The sequence below is a fragment of the Daphnia magna genome, linkage group LG2 (assembly GCF_020631705.1).
Source record: "Daphnia magna isolate NIES linkage group LG2, ASM2063170v1.1, whole genome shotgun sequence".
Lineage (NCBI taxonomy): Eukaryota > Metazoa > Arthropoda > Branchiopoda > Diplostraca > Daphniidae > Daphnia > Daphnia magna.
This window is the reverse complement of record NC_059183.1, coordinates 6372613-6392680: the sequence shown is the minus strand read 5'-3', so window position 1 is coordinate 6392680 and position 20068 is coordinate 6372613. Positions and strand designations below refer to the sequence as shown.

At 41.3% G+C, this 20068-nt stretch overlaps 5 protein-coding genes and 1 long non-coding RNA gene across 17 annotated transcripts; 3 read left to right on the top strand and 3 right to left on the bottom strand.

Annotated features, from left to right (window-relative positions):
• Positions 1-351: 351 nt before the first annotated feature.
• On the bottom strand, positions 352-2972 carry LOC116917065 (SH2B adapter protein 2). Its single transcript, XM_032922428.2, has 8 exons — positions 2709-2972; positions 1859-2642; positions 1673-1782; positions 1397-1605; positions 1118-1305; positions 879-1049; positions 735-818; positions 352-655 (listed from the first exon to the last, which is right to left on the bottom strand). Exons 1-8 carry the CDS (start codon positions 2774-2776, stop codon positions 524-526), a joined length of 1746 nt encoding a protein of 581 aa, XP_032778319.1. The 5' UTR covers positions 2777-2972; the 3' UTR covers positions 352-523.
• A 1411-nt stretch (positions 2973-4383) lies between these two features.
• Positions 4384-12796, bottom strand: LOC123470222 (DNA-binding protein P3A2-like). Of its 12 annotated transcripts, none has more exons than XM_045170241.1 (10): positions 10881-11029; positions 9225-9628; positions 8872-9143; positions 8584-8749; positions 8376-8488; positions 7868-8299; positions 6917-7307; positions 6725-6825; positions 4810-4989; positions 4384-4752 (listed from the first exon to the last, which is right to left on the bottom strand). In XM_045170241.1, the coding sequence occupies exons 2-10, from the start codon at positions 9523-9525 to the stop codon at positions 4615-4617; spliced, it is 2094 nt and encodes a 697-aa protein (XP_045026176.1). In that variant the 5' UTR covers positions 9526-9628; positions 10881-11029; the 3' UTR covers positions 4384-4614. The 12 variants fall into 12 exon arrangements, 11 of the variants coding, with proteins under 11 accessions (XP_045026176.1, XP_045026177.1, XP_045026170.1 ...); XM_045170242.1 differs by having other exon boundaries at positions 6917-7271; XR_006643866.1 differs by having other exon boundaries at positions 4610-4752; positions 4810-4952.
• Positions 12797-12903: 107 nt separating this feature from the next.
• Positions 12904-14703, top strand: LOC116917066. Its single transcript, XM_032922430.2, has 4 exons — positions 12904-13121; positions 13194-13366; positions 13424-14110; positions 14177-14703. Exons 1-4 carry the CDS (start codon positions 13038-13040, stop codon positions 14427-14429), a joined length of 1197 nt encoding a protein of 398 aa, XP_032778321.1. The 5' UTR covers positions 12904-13037; the 3' UTR covers positions 14430-14703.
• LOC123470223 (iron-sulfur cluster assembly 1 homolog, mitochondrial-like) lies at positions 14535-15414 on the bottom strand. The gene is made up of 4 exons (XM_045170245.1): positions 15194-15414; positions 15001-15054; positions 14833-14938; positions 14535-14773 (listed from the first exon to the last, which is right to left on the bottom strand). Exons 1-4 carry the CDS (start codon positions 15275-15277, stop codon positions 14625-14627), a joined length of 393 nt encoding a protein of 130 aa, XP_045026180.1. The 5' UTR covers positions 15278-15414; the 3' UTR covers positions 14535-14624.
• A 34-nt stretch (positions 15415-15448) lies between these two features.
• Positions 15449-16503, top strand: LOC116918803. Its single transcript, XR_004391661.2, has 4 exons — positions 15449-15590; positions 15662-15698; positions 15808-16004; positions 16130-16503. It is a non-coding gene; the product is annotated as an uncharacterized LOC116918803 (long non-coding RNA).
• Positions 16504-17370: 867 nt separating this feature from the next.
• Positions 17371-20059, top strand: LOC116920945 (uncharacterized protein C01G6.5-like). Its single transcript, XM_045169200.1, is given in 9 exon segments — positions 17371-17490; positions 17655-17817; positions 17917-18252; positions 18430-18562; positions 18564-18742; positions 18818-19114; positions 19177-19571; positions 19638-19690; positions 19770-20059. Coding segments are annotated over 9 exon segments (1746 nt in total). The 3' UTR covers positions 19840-20059.
• Positions 20060-20068: the final 9 nt, after the last annotated feature.

Sequence of the window (20068 nt, the reverse complement as noted above, 5' to 3'; positions counted from 1 at the left end):
GGTGGAGTTTACATTGTCATTTAGAATTGAACTGCTGCGGTGCAGCTTTCTTTCTTCATTATTACTACGGGTGATGGTCGCTTATATTTCATGAAATTAAATGAATTATGCCTGAGCAGTGCTGCTTTTTCGTGGCAAGACAGCATCAAACCGAATGTCGACTGAATCCCACTGTTTAACTCTGAATTTGTTCATGTCACCTACCGGGCAACATGAAATGTCCATGATCGAATTGGATCAAATAACAGGAGGCAAAGATTTTTGAGATCCGCACTTGCTGATGGATAAGAAAACTAACAAACGGTCGATAAAAACCTGGATTTCTGGCCAAGACGAGCAACTGATTGTAAATCCGACGAAGATTTTGTAATTTGCAAACCTTCAAATAGGGAAGACAATCAATGAAGATGCACGAAATGATCAACAGAAACGTAAAGAGACAAATTTTTCTTATGACTGGAGGCGCTGAGGCGACGCATAATTCGTTCGTTTTTTTGCTTTTTTTTGTTTTTTCCGAACATTTCTATGTGAAACTATAGGCGTTCTCGATTGCACGGCTGGATCCCGAGTTTCCTCCGTTATTTTGATGATTTAAAGAGGGTAGCTGCTCCATCGACTCGATGCGTCGACGGACCGATTCTCCTCTCATAATTACCTACGAAAATGAGATTACGTCAACTTCTCGCTTAATAATGATTAGTTAATTTAATAAAAATTGTTTATGTCGAAGGTACCTCTCGAATTAGGGGTGGCGTTGCAACTCTTCTATCCGATAAGTTGCTCAGCCCGTTGCGGGTAGACGAAGATACAGTCATTGCCTATTTAAACAGCTTGAAGATGGCAATCATTGACAGTGATAGATAGAAAAAGTAAATCACCTGAAAGGCTGATTCCGCTACAACATACTGCGTCAGCGTAACATCAGATGAGCCTCCCGATTCCAGAGGGATCGGGTGCGAACGAAAGTGTTCCAGCATGTCGAAAACGGATTGAAACCAAAGGTGTTGTACTCGACATTGCCCCTCACTACTAATAGTAAGACGTAGATGCTGTAACAGAGGTAAGAAAATTATTAGGCAATTGCGGGCGACAGTCTGAATATCAATTGTAATTTTACTTTAGCACGGCCTTGGAAATTGAAAGTTAAAACGAATTCGCCTTTACGGGTTTCACTTTGGCGGACAAGGAAAACCCCATGTCCTACCGCTCCTTCTTGAAGAACTAGCCCGGCCGCATCTGACCGACTCAACGTCCCGTGGAACCAAGGGTAGTGTCTCAATGTACCATACAAATCTAGAACGTAATCTGAATTTAAGTCATTACTTGCACCATTTAGTTCCGTCAGCAACCATTTTGATTGCTTAACATACACAACGATGTAAACAAAATAAACTACCGTGTTCCTGATCAAGTCGACTAGTGCCTAAATCAAGATCCTCAAGACTGGGTGAAACGGGAAGCAGCGAACGAGATCCCCTCAGAGATAGAGTTCGTTGACCAATGAAATCGGTGGTTTGAATTGCACTGACGGACACCGATGAATTTTCATTTGGATTGCCGTTTGACTCGATTTCTCCTCGGTGCACTGTGCCTTCGGTTGATGACCTTAAAGTTGCTCACCAATGCTTCGTTAGGATATTATGTATTTAGTTGATGACGAATTTATCGTTACCCATTAGTTGTGTTTATGCATCGTGCTCCAGATAAGCGTATCGAATGCAACCATTTATGCATGTCATCACTGGATGCAGCTTCAATGACGTACTCGAGATTATTGGCAGCCTAAAAGAGAAATGAAGGTTTTCAAGATTCTCTGACAATTCATTTATGCTTCAAAAATTTAAATTTTTGTTTTAACCTTTAGAACAAAAGTGTTTTCCTTATCCGGCATTTCAAGCGCTGTTGTTTCTCTTGCCTCAGTTATCAAGAAACAGAATACTCCACATTTTGGTTGACTGGCTTTAGGTGGAGAGAAAAACTCCAACATATAGCCACCAACGGTTTTCACCAAGCAAAGACGGCAACGTTCCCATTTCGGAGTACCATCAAGGCTTTCACTGGTCAAGTAGTTGACCGTACCTTCAAACAAGGATTCTACCACCAACTTTGACATGCGAATTTTGCCACGTAAGAAAAGGCCAGAATGCTCAGGCTTAGATGAGGAAGGAGTATGACTAGCGACTGCTGAGCCTGAGAGTTCAACTTCATCTGAATGTTGCTTGTGGAACAATCCTTTTCCTTTCCGAAAACCTTTCAAAGAAAAGCGTCTGAAGAATGGCTTTGGCCCTGTCTGTCTAGGTTTGACAGAAGGGTAAGAAGTAGAAGAAATATCTCTTTCGGTATCCGAATAATCACTACAGTCTTGCACAGTTCTCGGAACACTGCCTGGTCTCAAATTGGAAGCAGAACTTGGGAAATGTGTGATCCCATTGCTTTTCCCATATTTGACAAAGTCACATGAATTCACCACTATGCCAGATAACTTTTTTAGTTCCACATCATAGCTTCGAACAAAGAGGTCCACAAAGCGTTGAGCACAATCTTGGTAAAGGGATATCAGAGCAGAATCTGCAATCAGTTGAGCTTCACTGCTGAAATGAGCATGAATGTGTCGCGCTAGTTCAAATGCAGCTGACCTAGCCCTGAGATAACGTAACGGGGCACTATTATTAAACAGCTAATTATGACATATTTTGATAGGAACTTACTGCCTCTCGCAGATTTCACTCCAGACAGCTACATCTCGGGCATCGGCTGTGATCGCCTGGACGGCCATTTCGTTTTTCTTGTTTGTAGTCGTTTCCTGCAGAATTTGTGAACCTTAACGTATAAGCAGTACCTTCCCTACGAACTTAACTTCACAATAATTTAAGTTTTTAACAACGTTGTGATAATACATTGCAAAACGAAAATAATCTGTCGATCGATGCTGAGTTACGTATCGATCAACTTTCATGTCAGTCCGATAAAGAAGCGGATTTCCTTTTCCATAGTAGAAACTTCTTGTGGGTGGAGCCTAGTGCACGTCAATGGACATTTCAACAGAGGAGGGCATAGCGAAAGAGAAACAAACTCTTTCTCACTACGATATAAAAATTTTAATCCCGATACTTAACATTAATAAAAGATTTTTTTTTTCAATATCCGTACAAATTTGTTATCAATTTTTAAATCTTTAAATTCTCCGCTCTGCGTTATAGAGCGTAACAGTAATGCACTTTTAGTACGAACAAAGATTATTACTACACTCAAGAAAAGTTTGAGTACGACGCCATGCCAAAAACATTTTGCACTAAAAACTAGCGTACTATATGTCCTAGAAAAATATTTGTAACAATAAAAAAAATATGGAGAACACAAACTGGTGCTGATGATCGTATTTTGTGGATTAAGTAGAACAAAAATGTAATTCGCAACTATATGCAACTAACAATTCAATAAAACAAATGTTTTTTCTTCTTATTCGGTGTTTTGTGATCGTCGGCAATTGGAATTTGACATTTTTTTTACCGGTTTCCGCCCATTATTTCTTTTTTTGAAGTAGTAAAAATGAATGAGAGACTTATGAATCTCGTACAATTGAATCACAATCAAACTATCGCAGAACAATAACCTCGTACACTTAGTCTTAAAGTTGCAAACCCCTAAAATCTCAATGAAAAGTGAATGCATTAAGACGGTGGCTAACTGATCGTCTGATCGTCAAAGAAATTGGGCTGTAAAAGCAATTAAGTGATGCTGGCTGAAATGTTAATGAACAAATTGTATTACACTGACGGTGTATATGCTGACAAGTGCTCGGTGATGGGGAAGATGATTGTTCGATACAACAAAAAATGGGCGGCGAACCGAAAGGAATGCCAGCCAAATATAGCGAAATAGAATGTATAGGCAAGAGCATAAAGTGAAATTAGCACGAATCGTATACACACAGATAAAAACACAACATGGGCAAAAGATGGCCGATAAAACCAACAGAGAGATGGATAGGGACCGTGACTATAGCGTCCAGGAGGGAAAATCGAAATCGAATACAGTGTATAGCCTATTATGTACAGGTTAGAAAACAATGCCTTCGTATGTCAACTGTTTTGGGAAAGAGTCACATCATCATGCCCGAATTGAGCTCTTTTAATAAGTAGGTTAGCAAAGAGATTTAGGAGCCTAATTATTTTGCAATACGACAACGAGAACAATCTGCGTCAGTCAAATCAAACAAACACACACACACACACATAACGAAATTGGAGCTTGTCTTCTTCGCTGACGATGTCACAATATCCATCCCTAAACCTAATCGTGAATCCACATGTGGGAAAAGCTAATCACCGCAAAACATGAACTAGAAATTCGAAATGTTAAACTCAGTCTTTTCTTTTTTGGTTTTTGTTGGTTTTGTTTTTCAACGATCGCTATGGAAAAGAGAAGCGATAGAGCTCACCGGCCAATGTTTAATAAGAATCGAATAGTTCAAGACATACATACACATGCACCAGTTACGTAAACAGATTAAACGATAACGATAATACAATATCAAGAAGTGAATGGTCTATACATGGTCAGCAGAAGAAAAAAAAAAGAGAGAAATGCGGGAGTGCTTTTGGTAAGTGCCTTCTACTCGGAATTGGAAGAGGGTGAAGTTTCCTGAAGGTCTACCACATCGCCAGACGTCACTTGTTGCATGGCCGATGCCAAAATGGACGAGTCGACCTCACCGAGAAGCTGTGAAGTCACCATGGGCGCGGCCGTCACCTTTCGCCCGTCGCCCGTTAGCCACATGGTGGTACGAGATTGATTTATGTCAAATACCTGGAGAATGTGTTGCTGCGTCCCGTTCGGCCCTAGCGCTAGGACGGGGGTGACGGCCAATCCTCCAACGTTCATTCCCCCGGTTGCTGTCCCAGCTGTTGATGTTGTCGACACCAAGGCTCCATCATCTCCTCCATTAGAATCTGATTTCGGTAGGGACGATATTAAAGGTCCCAAAACCTGATCAATAACAATGAGCAAATATCGCGATTAAAAATAAACACCACGCTTAAATGATGGCAACGCCAACGGACTGTGGAGCGTTCACGGACGCAATCCAACCCCTTTGCTCCTGGGATGTTCTACACGGGCATCACGTTTCCCCCTCGAATTCCCAACAATGGAAGACAAATGACCCAACCTATTGACGTTTTCGCATTGAAATCGGGAGGGTTCGAAAACGCACGGAAAAGGGATGAATAGAACAATAAATCAAATTCATGGCCAATTCGAGAACAAAAATACACCAAGATGTATTTGCAACGATGTAACAAAGGGGCAGCACAAAAGGAAAAGATATCGAATTCTCGAGGAAAAAAACAAAAAAAACAAAAATCCAACAAACATTCCAAAATAAGAATAGAAAAAAACAAAAGAAAACAAAACAAACAAGGGAGGAAATGAACCCAGAATTAAATTAAACCTTCGAATTATAGGACTGACGCCGAGGGGGGAGTGCCATTAGCATCACATAAATAATAAATACGGTCATTGTCTTCAAATGTTTTCTGAACAAGGAGACAATTCAAAGGGTAACGTTGAAAGGAACAAGTACTCTATGGCCACTATTACGATCCATAATTACTATACAGAACACTGACGATCGAATGTTTACACTTTTTATTATGAAGTATTTTAAGACAACGCGACGTAGGCTGCGTACGTAGACCTCCATAAGTGAAGAACTAGCCTTTAGGAAAGCTATTCTTTTCAGGGGGGGTTAGAAACACGGATGTAAAGCTCTCCTTTTTTAAGTCACACTTTCATGACTTAACGACTGCAAATCGTTGTAACAAAGAAACAAAACCAAAAAAAAAAAACGCTTTACCACTCACACGGACAGGAGACTTACAATTGCATGTTCTACAATCATTTCAAATATTGCATGTTTTGTTTTTTTTTGTTTCTTTCTTCTTCTTCGTTTATGGATAAATAAGTTATGGCCTACGGCGAATCGGCTTGTTCGCGAAAGATTGCATTAGCTTTGCTGTGACTTGCTTGACTGTTTCCCCGCGTTGATGTGACTAGACTAGTATAACCTTGGTCGTTGTGGTCGCCAAGCTGTGACTGATTTACCACAGGGCGTCGAAGCCCAATTAACACAAATTAAATAAACAGACAACAAAACACAAAAACAAAAACAAAAAAACACATAAATATACGATACAAACAGACCAGTTTGAACACACGTGCAAAAAAGGAAAAAAAAAAAAAAAAAAATGAAAAATGTGAGACAAATATTGAATCAAATTCACATTGGGAAATCGTACGCATTCAACCAATTTTCGGTGTGTCCTTCGTTTAGAATATTATTACTATTTTTGTTTGGGTTTTGTTTGATTTTGTTTCATTAGATGAAACAAAACGACAAATGCTCCCGGGCGATCAAAGCTGTTCAGGAATCGTCGTGTTTTACCAAAAGACGTGGCGGCTCACGGCGCCCCTGCGCCCCATAAAAAGAAAATTCAAAATAAAAATGACATACACACAAGCACAAAAATAAAAATAAAAAAAAGAATAAAACATCAATAAATAAATAATAGTAACAAAAAAAAAAAAATTAATAAAAATAAATAAATAACATGCTGATATCATTCCTTTTCACTGGTGGCAATAAAAAGAAATCGCAAGAAACGACAAAAGGATGGGGGGGACGGGGGGTATAAGATTTTCGATTCTGCTGCAATCAGTATACCTGAACAGAAGCATCTGATTGACCCATCTGTGCGATGTTGGCAACCATAGCCTGATACATGGCGGGAACGGTGATCATTCCTGAGACACTGACCGGATACGCTACGAAAATACAAGACGTAAATAAAATTTCATTAGCACTGAAAGGAGCACAAAAAAGAATGAAAATTTCTCATGTGAATGCAGTTCGTACTTTGGCCATCTTCACCCGTGAGAAGGATGTGGTGCTGGCCTTCTTGGCCGATGGTGGATTCGGTCACGGCCGACAAGTCGACAGTGGTGACTGTCGTGCCGTCGGCGGAATTGGTGAGCGTCGTCACGCCATCTGAAGACGTGACACCCGTGATCTGCGAAGTGGGGACGAACTGCCAAATCATCGGTTTCGAGTTCATGAGGTGATGGTTGCGGTCATTCTGATGCTGTTGCTGCTGATCGTGGTTGGCACCATCGTCGTCGTCGCACTGGTTAACGGTGGACACTCCCTGGGTGGCAACCACTTGGGCCGTTGTTCCGTCCGGTAGCGTGATGATCGGATTGTTGGGATCCACCTGGAAGAATGAATTAGTGAATGAATGAGGATCGACCTGCATGAAATAATCGAATGGAAGTGTCAGTGAGTTTCGTGTCAAATCTATTAACGCTTGGCAAAGTTTCGTTATAGAAATGATGATAAAAGTCGAGAAACCAACCAATCAACAAGGCCAATCGCACTTGCCTATGTTCTGTATCTAACAATAAGAACAAGTTCAAACTGATAAATGATAGAGCGACCCAAGTCGCCATGCCACAACCAAACGGCCAGATAAACGTCATAATCATACTGATGGTAAACTGGAAACATAAAAGAGAACATAATCAGCATTGCCACTAATGCATGAACATAACAAGAAACAAACGTGAGAGTGATAAAAAAACAACAACAGAAGAAAAATAAATAAATAAATAAATAAAGAAAGAAGGAAAGAAAAGAATAAAAAATAAATCAAATAATAATAACTATAAGAGAGTAAATATAATAAATACCCACACGGAATGATACTAACTAATACACAACGCGGAAATTCGGAAGCAACCGAAGAAATAACGTAGAATAATCAACTGGGCAATTATCGGTATGCGATCGGATCTTTATAATGAAACCAACCTGTATGATGGACACTGTCCCGTCAGGATTGCTGATCGTTTGAACGACAGTCGGTGCGTACTGGGCACTGGGTGCCGAATTCGTCTGCACCAACTGCTGCACAGATTGCTGCTGCTGCTGTTGTTGCTGTTGTTGTTGTTGTTGTTGTTGTTGCTGCTGCTGCTGCTGATGTTGAGCTGGCTGAGACGATGGTGGTGGAGCTGGTGGATGTTGTTGCTGATGTTGCTGTTGCTCTTGCTGCTGTTGTGGTTGAGCAACAACATCAGCACTCCGTTCGGCTTGTTGTTCAGCTTCCGATTCGGTTTTTATCACTTTTGCAGGGCGACTAGTTTCCTCCGTTGCATCTTCAGAGAAGGCGGGCAGCAGGTCTTCCCGTCCGTGGTACTTGTAGCAATTGATGACAATTTGCCGCAACGCGTGCGTCCACGACACCTGTGCCGATGCAGGAGAGACAGCAGAATGAATCAGTTCAACACGTGGAGAATGCGCATAAAAGAAATGATCCTACTCTTTGCTTATCGTCTTCGGGGCGAGCATCCATTCGAACATTGGCCCAAGGTACTTCTCCTGGCCACCAAGGTGGTCGAGTGGATTCTTTGCCCCATCCAGGTTTTCCTCGACCTAGAACGATATGTTCCTTAGCCGAACGTTGACTTCTAGAAACTTAAAAAAAAAAAAAAAAACCAAACCAAACCAAACCAAACCAAAACACTTACCGGTGGAAAACTTGAGCATCAGCGGAATAAACGCTCGCAATTGGGCTTGCGTCATTTTTTCGACTGGTGTAGGGATTCCGTCGATGACTAGCGGAGGTAATTCATAGAGAGACGGATCGTCTAGAGCTGGTGGTGGAGCGTGATGCGCCAAAGCCGTTTCCAGATCCTGCACGTAGGAATTAAATTCACATATTATATGACAAAGCGATCACACACACACTCACACACACACTCACACACACACGCAAAGGAGAAGGGAGAAATGACCGTGTCAACCGGATGACTTACCTGAAGAACGGTGGATTTCACATTTTTAACAACATCTTCTAAAGGTTTGGCGCCAAAGACGCGAAAATTGTTCTGCGGTTTGCCCGGTGTAGCGATCAAGACGATGGCTTGTTGTCCGACTCGAGTTGCATATTCGTCAATCGTCTGGCGGAGTTTACGTAAAAGCCTCGTCTGTTGCCTCCGACGTATGGATGGATTCGTTTCAAACGAGTGGGGTCGCTTCCTCTTTTTGGACGAGTTTATGGCTGCAGCCGCTGCCATACCAACAGGACCTAACGTTCAGAAAACAACAGAATTATCGTACAAATCCAAAGGTCATATCGAAAATATATTTAAAAAAAATAATGGGTTACCAGCGGCTGCGAGCTGGGCGGTTATGTCATCGCCGAGCGTCGTATTGGACATGAGATCTGATCCGTCATCGTCGTCATCGTCGTCGAAATCCATGGAATCTGAATCATCTGAAGCGGCATCGGCACCTTGCTCGTCGTCAGAATGATCGGCAATATCGTCTTCAATGCGTCCACCAGAACAAGCCTCGACGGCGGCGTCTGTTCCGTCAACATCGGCGACACTACTGCTACCATTTCCGGCCTCCGAGCCGGCCATGACGGCCAGGCTTCCGCCGTTACTGCTCGTCATTTTCACCACCATCTAGGCGGTTCAATTGGCTATGTCCAGTATGCTGTCGATGACACACACGGACGTCTAGGTGATGCAGAAGGAAGATGATGGACGACGAAATCACTCGGTGAAACTAAAGGCAATACACAAAAACAAAAACAGAACAAATCTAAATCAAACCGGAGTCGACGATCCAAACAAAGATTTCGGTTTTGTCTATACAAAATAAATGTCTATTGTGTTGCAATGGCGCTGGATTAAAACAACGACGAAGATGATCATCTATTTGGCCAGTGAGGACGAGCTCCGGCTCAAACGCATTGACTGTCAACACGGAGCAATGAAAACAAACAATCTCCCAACTTAGAACTGAATGTACATCGACGAGGTGGAATTTTTTTCCTTTTTTTTTTTTGGTCGACAGATCTCTTCCTCCGTCCCCTCCTCCCCCTCCTTCACCAATAAAAAACAAAACAAACAAAAAAAAACAATTATTTAAAGGATAACGTAAGTAGCCCTGTAAAACATTTCTCCTCCCCGAAAAATGATGACAAAACGTATGGAAAAGTGGAAGGACGACCCCTTTACCCACCCTCACAACGAACCAACCCGCACCCGTCAGTGTAGGAGGAAAATATCAATACGGTCGCCTTGGAAACGCGTAAGTATACAATGGCGCAACCCAAACACTCCTGCTTTCCATTGGCGGCCTTTCTCCCTCCCCATTTACCACCCCACCCTTGCACGGATCGGGCAAAGATGAAGAAAAAAAAAAAAAAAAAACTGCCTTTTTAAAGGGACAAGGACCCTGCAGCAATCATATGATTCCTGATGGAAATGCTGGCTGAGGACTACCACCCAGCCCCAGGCAAATCGTTCAAGAGCTTAAAGGGAGGGCGCTGTCAGAAGTTGGGCTTGGCGCGGAGCGTACTCGTGACGTGCCCGGGACGGGGTCCCTCGTTGGATCGATAAACACGACGCTACGTCCTTTTTTTTCTTCCTCCCTCTCGCTGGTTGACTGGCGTATTGAACGCACCGATGCGATCATCGAACGAAGGATTGTACGAAACAAACGACGAACGATAACAAGTGACGAGGAACGAAAAAAAAAAAAAAAACCCTGGCGGACTTTCCTACCTTATACGCCGTAAGACTTACATGTTTCACTGAATGCGATTGAAATAAGTGAGTGGCCCTGCTCGGCAGCAAAGTCCAATGAATCTTAACGTTTGACATAATGAAAACTTGTTATTTTTTTTTTTTTTTTTGGGTTTTGTTTTGTTTGTTTCTCTTTGGGAGGGCAGGGTAAACTAACGAAACACGTGCGACAAAGAGAGCGAAATGACACCGAAAAGACGAAGCAGATGAAGCAAAGAGGAGGAAACCTGTAATCGAATAGAGTTGACGGCGCAAACGACACGGCTTTTGTCCAAGCGCAATTCGGTCCACTACGTCTGCGTCCGCCGCCACCGAACTCGCACCTGCGTGAGTCTCGCAACGACGCCAGTGAGACTGCGTTGGTTTCACCAACTCCCTCCTCCTCTCTTACTTTCCCTCACCCCCACGTCGAAGAGATTCTCTACTGTCCGGCTATCGATGCAACCAACCAACCAACCAACCAACTAACAGCAGCTCCCTCCCACTCACCCTTTTTCCACCCTCTCCCTCCCTGTTCCCCAAAGAAACGAAAAAAACAAAACAACACAAAATAGGAAAAAAAAAAAACTTTCTTGAACATAGTATAGTCTAGGCCAGATTAAACGGGGCGAGATGGCGTTAGGGTATACACTTGCGCACTAGAGGGAAAGAAAACAAAAAAAAAAAGCGCGCACGAACCCACGACTGGGACCCGCGGTGAAAATCTTGGCCAATGTGCTGTTTGTTAGCACAAGAGGTGGTCGAGTTTGATTGCACATCTTTTACCTTCGCTAACGGTGTGATGAATTTTCATCGGCGGTATTTGAACTTTACAAGAAGCTATCGAACAAACCTCTGACACTCGTCGTACCCTGGTAAACATAAAACTCGGCGAAACTCCTTTCCGACTAGTACGTTATTCCATCACTCTCTCTCTTCCCTCTTTCTTTTCGTTCCCTCTTTAATTCTATCACCCGCTTCCACCTCTCATTCGGCAGCAGTGAACGGGCCTCGATCGATCGCCGAGCATCCAACCCCTCCCTCCAACGGCCATCTTTGCTATTCACGGTCCGGGCTTCGATAGAGTCCTATCGTCCTCTCAAACAAGGGCTTTCCAAGCGTTCTTCACCCCACTTCTTTATAACATTCGCTGGAGGGCCAAATTACGCGACAGGCAATTTTCGCTTTCATCCCTCGTTTAGAAAAATGTTAAATTTAAACAGGCAACTTTTGTAATTATAAAAAAAAACGTTTAGTATGACCAGTTCTATTTGATCAACGACGAAATCCTATGTTCCCGTGAAAGCTTTACACAAGTAAAGTTCCTTTTCACAGAGTTCTTTTGATGGAGAGACTCGATTTTTTTAAATTTACGTACATCGTTCATCTGCTTGAACCAGATGAAGAGAGTCGTCAGCCCGACATGGGGTACGTGCATACCCTTTCAAAATATTTGTCAGGCACTTCATTTCACGCATCATTTGATGTATTCACGAAATACTGATATAGACACAAACACCATTTACCGTATTTAATCATTTAAAATTAGAAGGCTTGATTTTGTTGACGATGATGTAATGTTTAAAAGGGCAAGACGTTTACGGCATACGTGTAAGAAATTTAGAGGCGGCCGAATGCGTTTATATATAGAAACAGAGCCGATACAGAAATAGCAAGCAAGTTGCCAGATGTGTTCGGTTGTACTTGTGTGAACAAATGGTGCACACAAAAAGGATGGATGGCTTTCTAGTGATGCCGCCTTCATCCAATGATTGTTCGACTTGTCAAACTTCAATTTACTAATTCCCCTACTCATGATAAAGAAATGCAATAGTTTGAGGAGCAAGATTTCAAATTTCAACTGCTTTGGCGCTAACATTCAAAGGTCCCCAACAATCAGAACTTATCACCCTCTGGCAAATGGCCGCCATTCTTCTTTCACTGAGCTTGCGCACTATCGAGCACTGCAGACGAAAACGAACACCCATTATCCGATTCAACTATACACTCTGATTCACAACTGATGTTCTTGAATACATTATCTATTTATATTTCATCGATGATGAACTTTTCTTACCGGTTTTAGAGGTAGTTCCAAGCTGGAATCACGATTCATCGAGAAGAGCACTTTTAATGAGTTCAGTAGGAAGACAAGTTGTCCTGCCACCTGGTGATTTTATTTCATACTACGAATTCAATACTCGGGCATTTGAATTCTCCGTTTGGATTTCGTCCCTCTATCAGCCGTTGAGAATTGAAATTTACACCCACAATTCCATTTTTTTTCGTTCTTAACTACCAGATCAGTGCCATTAAAAAAATATTAAAGCAATTAAAACAATTAAAATCTAGTTTCAGTTAGTCTGATTCGTATTTATTTTCAGCTGACTAGAGTGTATTTGAAAATGTTCACATCCGATAACGAGTTAGGTGACTCGAGCATGAGTATTAACGAACCTAGATTACCAAGGCCCTTCCTAATTAATCGGGTAAATTAAAACATATAGATAATTTTTATAACACATAAAGCCTATTGCTGGTTTTTCTTTTTGAACTTTCAGGGTTTGGAAATTCCACCCCAAGTGTCTGAACCATCATTGTACTCCGAAGATGTATTAACCAATTTTAAAGAATCCTTCCAACCACGAGCTACCGTTGCTCAAACCTCACCTGTCAAAAGTCCAGGTTTTATTCCTCAACTGACTCCACTTTCAGTTCTAAAAAAGACTACAAGGTAAAATTCAACAAATATTATCAAAACTTGAATGCATTTTCTATTACAATTCTACAGCTGGGCAAAAAATACATCACCATGTGGTTGTAAAACACCACCGCTAAATGCCACTGGTATTGTCATGTCTCCATCCATTGACCCAGAAATCAAAGAACTCATTCAAGATCAGAATAGGCAGCTCAATCTCCTCCAGAAACAAGTTAAACAGCTTCTTCAATATCAAGAAAGACTACAAGACCAATTAGGTGATAAACAAAGAGCTAATGGAGCCACCCAAACATCATCATATTTTGATGTTCAAAGTCCCAAGTGTCATCCATCTGCCAGATTTTTCCCCCAATCCAATAGTGGTTCTCCTACTGCACGCCAACAACAGGATCGTACAGAGATAACATTAACTTTCAGAGATCTCCAACTTGAAACTATTGTAGAACAACCACCAAGTCCTCAGCCTTCCTTTGTGGTAAATATGCAAGACTATCAAGAATCTGTATCAGACCAGTTGGATGAAAGTACTGAATCATGTGAGAATGTTATGGAACATGTTCAAAAGCTATTGGCACAAGCCAACATAAGTAATGGCAGAAAACCTCTGATGGAAAAAGCTCCGGAAATGAATGTTGAGAATAAGACACCAGAAAGGCATGTGTTTCACGACATGTTCCCGGAAAATCCTACTCGCAAAGTAACGATGCAGCGAGTACAAGAACTTGGAATCAGTTTCATCAATCCATTTGCATTGAAGTGATAGATTATTCTGAAATTTTTAAATTGGTGTTGTGCTAAAGTTGTTTTGTCTTGTCATTTTAGTACTCCACGTAACCCAGTATATTATCCTCGTTCGAACGCCAAAAGCTATGCCTGGGATGCACGTAAGGAAACGGATCAAAGTGTGGAAATGGAGCGTTTGGCAGAGAAATATCTTGGACAATCGAAGCCCGTTGAAAACAAGACATTAGATTATACATTTAAGACTTCAAAATCAGTAGAAATGAGTATGTCGTCCCAGCAATATCTCGAACGTTATGGTCTTCACGAATACGCAGAATCTTCCTCTCGATAGTAATCGCGTCGTTCTTCCTTTCCTAAAGATTATCACATCATATGTGTATCAATATTTGCCGTCGGATCAGTATATATATGTATTTTTTAAAATTTAAAGAGCCCAGGTATTTGACTATGTATTGCTGTTATCATCTATGTATGTACTAACCCTTTAAATATGTACAGTCAATTAAGGTTCTACAAATCATTTTTATCACACAGAGAAACTTTCTCCACAGCCACATGTTCCCTTGATGTTGGGGTTATTGAATACAAATTCTGATGAAAGTTCATTTTCAACATAATCCATTACTGTTCCTAGAAGATGAAGTTGCGCTTTGATGTCAACAAAAATACGAACTCCTAAGAGTGCAATTACATACAATGTTTGTTTTCCTTGTTTGTGAGAAGCTTAATATTACCATCTTGAAGTACTTCTTCATCAAATTTGTCTTTTTGTGCTGCAAAATCTAAAGTGTAACTAAAGCCATTGCAACCCCGCTGCTTCACACCTATCCTTAAACCAACCTGGATAAAATTTAAGAAAAACAAATAAAATGTGTATCTAACAGCATAAAATGAAAACTCACGTGATCATCTTTGCCTTCAGTAAGTTGTTTCACTCGATTCAATGCACTAGGAGTCTGTGTATAACGTCACCCAAAACAGAGGCCCAAACATACGATTTACGTAGTTAGTACCATTTTAAATGCATTACCAATTATATACACATGGAACAGTGGAATATTACGTCCAACACTTCATCCTTGAAAGCATACTTACAAGAACAAGGGCAGCACGGGTTGGAAACGGTTTTCTTGCTTTAATTGCGCGTACTGTAGCGGACGCTGCAACACGGGCTGCCATTTCAGAAGTTTACAAAATAATCGTCAAGTTTTAAGAACCATTGCATAACAATCTTACATAAACCAAGGCCAGAGTCATGGATTACCAACCAAGGCCTACTTAATGGTTAAGGCCTGTAAACTTGAATGTTCCCCTATGACGGCGAGAGGATTTGCAAAATTCCCTATCCTTTCCCCAGTCAAGAGCCAATCAGAAGAAAAAAGGAGGCGAAGACTTCGCCGTCTGGCGTTCAAAAATGCCACCTCGTAAGGATGGGAAGATAGAAAGAAAATGGGGGTTGGGACTAACGTTTGACGTCTTCAGCCAAATAATGGTAAGCATTTTGTTATTTAAATTTAAGAAATAGAAAATGCTGCAGAATTTGAGTTTCATTTATTGTTTCAGTGTTCTGGCCCTACGTTCCTTATTGGCTGGACCAAAGGTACTGGTCTTCTTATTTAAACTTAAACGCAACTTTTTCTTGTTAGACAAAATTGGTTTCAAAAATTTTCTCAAAATAACTTCAATTAATGCTTTGTTATTTTCACCAGGACGAGCGATTTCACAGAGAAAAGTGTTACATGTCTCCAGATGGGGCAGAAGGAATTCAACAAGGCCCTTCAACATGAAAGTCGAGCTTGACATCTGTCAAAGGCACTCCTTTACAAATAGATACACCGTCCACAGCCTTGACACAAACTCAACTGTGGGATAGAAAAGGCCACCACAGTCTGTAAAAACAATAGAGGTAATGTTGTTTATGAGATTTTAAGTTTTGAAATAATATTGAGTAGTGCCCTCTCTCTTCTCAGCAATTGAAGTAAATTTGCATGTCTTAATTTGTTTTTGTTTATCGGAATTCATTAATGACAGGGTTTTTTCTTCCGCACGGCCACCTACTTCATCTGATTGCCAACTTGATAAATCTTTCCAGTCATTGCGAGAGTTATATCGTCTTGTGATTGAGGGACGGATTTGCCTTTCCCTTGGACGACCTTGCTTTGCAGTTACTTCACTCGGCACATTTAAGGCGCATCGAGGAATTACCGTGCATCTAATAGCTTCTAACACCGTTCCCTGATTCCATTCTCAACCCTTAATAACAGTTCCCTACCTTTTTTATTTCCGTTTAAGTCGTGAACACACGCTGAAACAAGATTTCTGTACATTCCACCGGTTCGAAAATAGAACGAATGATATTTATTTGATTGTTATGCATGTAAAAAATATATCCGTTTCATAACTAATTTCCCTTAATTTTTTGTTTATTTTTCATTTCATGCCTCAATATTTATTTTTCAACGAGTTTGATTCTGAACGCCAGATGGCAAAGTCTTCGCCTCCCTTTTTCGTCTTATTGGCTCTCACAGGGGCAGGGATAGGAATTCTGGCTACACCTGTCGCCTTCATGGCAGTAGATACATGTTTACAGGCCTTAACCATTAAGTAGGCCTTGTACCAACACGGGTTGCAGTGAGCGAGCTCAGGCGGGGGTGAGCGCGTACACGGCACCCTATTTCCAGCGTTCCTAGCGGCGGAGGGCCGCAACTCGTGTTTTGACGTCTGCCAGGCTTTGATAAAACGCTCACCCCCGCCTGAGCTAGCTCACTGCTGCGTTTTAAATTTCAACAGTGCTTTGAAATTGTTACTTTTTGTCTTCGTGTTTGGCGAAGATGACATCCTGCATCTGAGATCTAAATAGCTACTTTAAAAAATAGGCAAAACTGCGAAACGACTCTTTTTTCCGTATTTTCGTAAGTAGCTCTAGCCATTAAAAGGTTTCCCCACCTAGGTTTTCCTCGTTCTCGCCTTCAATTTTTCTGTGTTGTTTAATTTGATTTGTCTTTTACAACAAAAACTTAGTATGAGGGTAAAAATGAAGACAACACGAGTAGAAGTGAGCTAGGTTTGGCGGGGGTGAGCGAGCTCAGGCGGGGGTGAGCGCGTAAACGGTACGGTACCCCTAGCGGCTGAAGGGTGCATTTAATGTTTTTGCGTCTGCTGGGCTTTTGTAAATAGCTCACCCCCGCCTGAGCTAGCTCACTCAATTTCCACGTGCTTAGATTTTCTTTTTTCCTATTGTTTTCGTTATTTTATGTTAGTGTTTGATCACAATGGAGGACTCTGACAGCAGAGAGGAAGATGTAGGCTCTGACAGCAGAGAGGAAGATGTAGGGAACGAATATGTAGAACCAGGTGTACAAGAAAAACCAATCAAAGCAGATCATGGAAATGTAAGAAAAAGTCCTAAGGGAGTTGGAAATGGTTTAAGTGATCCAACAAGGAGACGTGTGACTTTACAATTTAAGAGAGAAGTAATTGCTTATTGCTTTTTAAAGTGTATCTTTTATAATTGATTTCCTATTTGTTGTTAAAGGCTCAACGGATATAAAAAAAGTACAAACTTGAAATGTTGGTGGGCATTCATTCCCCGACAAAGGTAAAAAAGAGTTGGCATTTTGAAGCCTATGGGGAACGAATGAAAGAGTTTGTCAATTTCTCAGCCACTGGGAAAAAGATGAAGACCGATATGAAACTTTTGTCGAACAGCTGGTTTATAGGTAACTTTTTGTTTTGTATTTTTATTTTAATGGACAAAACTCTTTTAAATAATCTTGATTATAATTGACATTAATGTCTTCGCCACTGTTTCCTTTTAGATGATGAAATCAATAAACAAGAGGAAGATGAAGCCTCTGGTGACTCAACTTTGACTTCTCAACCCTTAATTAGCGCCCTGGGAGAAGAAGCTGTGGCAATCGCGCAGCAGCGTGGTGCAGAGAAACAAAAGAAAAAACAAGAAGAGAATGATCGGAAAGAGGCCACCCGAATTAAACGAATGAGCCAGCTGCCACACACCAACAGAAAAATTCAAAAGAAGGTGGGATCCAGATCAGGATCTTTTAATGTAGCTTCCAAAACTGTGCCTGCTGCTTCCTCATCATTTACCAGCACCTCAAACTTTAAAGTTTCAGATCATCGCCAAAATACAGAAGGTAATAATTTAAGTTTACATTAGAATGTATTGTGTAATTGATAGAAATGAAATTACAATTTTTTACATAGGTGCAAAAAAGCAGCTTTTCCAAAGTAAAAACACCGTCGTCGATAATAGTTTAAGAACAATGGAAAGTCAAAAACATTTAAAATCTTGAAACTGGTTCAATTTCTAGATTTCGACACAATTTTAAAGGTGGAGGAGTTAACCTTTGAAGAAACTCATCTTTTGGATTTCATGGGCGATCTATCAGCACCGTCTCCTAGCACACTGGGCCAGCAGAGTACATTCCCTCCGGCAGTCGCTAAGAAAACCACACCAGACTTATAAAGTCAAATATGTCGCTCCAAGTTTCGGTTCCCGTAAATCCAAGGTATCCAAAGCCAAGGAGTACCCTGCTGCTGCTCCTGCATTCCAGACCACTCCTACTGAAGTTATGGATATGTCTGCCGAAAAGCCAACTGAAAAAAGTTCTCCGCCCTCATGCGGTAAATGGATAGTGGTTAATACTCATCATCAGACCAATAAATAAATTATGATTTTGATTTCTTACGAAAATTAAGGTGGCGGGAACAACGTTCTTGAAAGCACTTCTGCTTCCGGTCCGCCGCCTCATTCTATTAGACTGGAACAGCTTCCGGTTGAGTCAACTAATCTAACTCGGGCCGATGATGAGACATCCGTATCTCCTTCCAAAACCGCTGCCCTCACGCCTGTGGACACCTTACAGATTTATGGAGACAAAAATGTCGCTACAGATGAAGCTTCTGGTGCACCCAAGGATTCCCATGCCGAGAAGAACCCTGCTGCTACGACTGCCGAAAGGGCAAATATTGTTGAAAAAAGTCTTCCTTCTATCGGTATGAGTATGAGCATGAATCGTACATATCGGACCAATTTTAATTTTGGATATAATTTTCAGGCGTTGAGAACTATGGTCTTCAGAAAACTTCTGTGTCGGATGCGACGGATGAGTTTCCACCAACTCCTCCTCCGAGTAGACAGGAGCAGCTTTCACTCATCGAATTAACTACTCTTACTCCGGTGGACGCTAAGGAAAGAGTTACTCCCTCCGCGAACGCTGGGCAAAAACCTAGAATGGGCACCTCAAAGAATTCTAGAGGCAAAAATGTAGCTCCAGCTGCCGTTTCTAGACGTAGCTCGAAAACTCCTGCTGTCAAACCCAAAACCTCAGCAAAACCTGCAGCTTCAATCTCAGCCTTGCCCGCCATGCCCGCCAAACAAAAGCGATCGTTAAAAAAAAGGACAGAAGAAGAGTACGACATGGGGTTTTGTGACATTTCCCTTTGTTCTAAGGGATAAATTTCCAGGACGAAATTGTATTTTTTCGAATTTAAATTAATCGTGTGTCCTTTAAAATAGCCGAATCAAGATTGGATTGGTTGCGACAACTGCAATAGATGGTTTCATTTCAGGCATTTTAACCCGAACTTGACCATTCTCGCTATCCGGACAACAAGTTATACGAAATTCCTTTCTTTTTATTACATTTAGGTGTGCCAAAATAAAGAAGAGTGATTACAAAAAAGAGGATCCCTACGTATGCCCTCTTTGCAAATACTAGACAGCAAGAAGAAAGTTTTACAACGATGGTGATTGGTGAAAGAGGAAAACCGAAACACAGAAAAACCAAAAATCATTAATCAGTTAATTCTCGCTTTGTTCACCTCTCACTTCCCGGATCTCGTATCTCCGATTTGTTTTTGTGTTTTCAAGCATTTGTTGTGTTGATAAACCCCGTTTGATCTGTTAAAATAAAAATGAACCAGAAGGATTGAAATTTATACTAGTTA

Coding starts and splice junctions, on each gene's coding strand:
- LOC116917065 (XM_032922428.2), bottom strand. CDS start 2,776: ATGGCCGTCCAGGCGATCACAGCCGATGCCCGAGATGTAGCTGTCTGG. Junction 819..878: donor TAGCGGAATCAGCCTTTCAG/GTGATTTACTTT, acceptor CTGTTTAAATAG/GCAATGACTGTATCTTCGTC. Junction 656..734: donor CGCCACCCCTAATTCGAGAG/GTACCTTCGACA, acceptor TCATTTTCGTAG/GTAATTATGAGAGGAGAATC.
- LOC123470222 (XM_045170235.1), bottom strand. CDS start 9,525: ATGGTGGTGAAAATGACGAGCAGTAACGGCGGAAGCCTGGCCGTCATG. Junction 9,144..9,224: donor CGCCCAGCTCGCAGCCGCTG/GTAACCCATTAT, acceptor TCTGAACGTTAG/GTCCTGTTGGTATGGCAGCG. Junction 8,489..8,583: donor GATGCTCAAGTTTTCCACCG/GTAAGTGTTTTG, acceptor ATATCGTTCTAG/GTCGAGGAAAACCTGGATGG.
- LOC116917066 (XM_032922430.2), top strand. CDS start 13,038: ATGTTCACATCCGATAACGAGTTAGGTGACTCGAGCATGAGTATTAAC. Junction 13,122..13,193: donor GGCCCTTCCTAATTAATCGG/GTAAATTAAAAC, acceptor TTGAACTTTCAG/GGTTTGGAAATTCCACCCCA. Junction 14,111..14,176: donor ATCAATCCATTTGCATTGAA/GTGATAGATTAT, acceptor TTGTCATTTTAG/TACTCCACGTAACCCAGTAT.
- LOC123470223 (XM_045170245.1), bottom strand. CDS start 15,277: ATGGCAGCCCGTGTTGCAGCGTCCGCTACAGTACGCGCAATTAAAGCA. Junction 15,055..15,193: donor CCCGTGCTGCCCTTGTTCTT/GTAAGTATGCTT, acceptor CGTTATACACAG/ACTCCTAGTGCATTGAATCG. Junction 14,939..15,000: donor CTGAAGGCAAAGATGATCAC/GTGAGTTTTCAT, acceptor AATTTTATCCAG/GTTGGTTTAAGGATAGGTGT.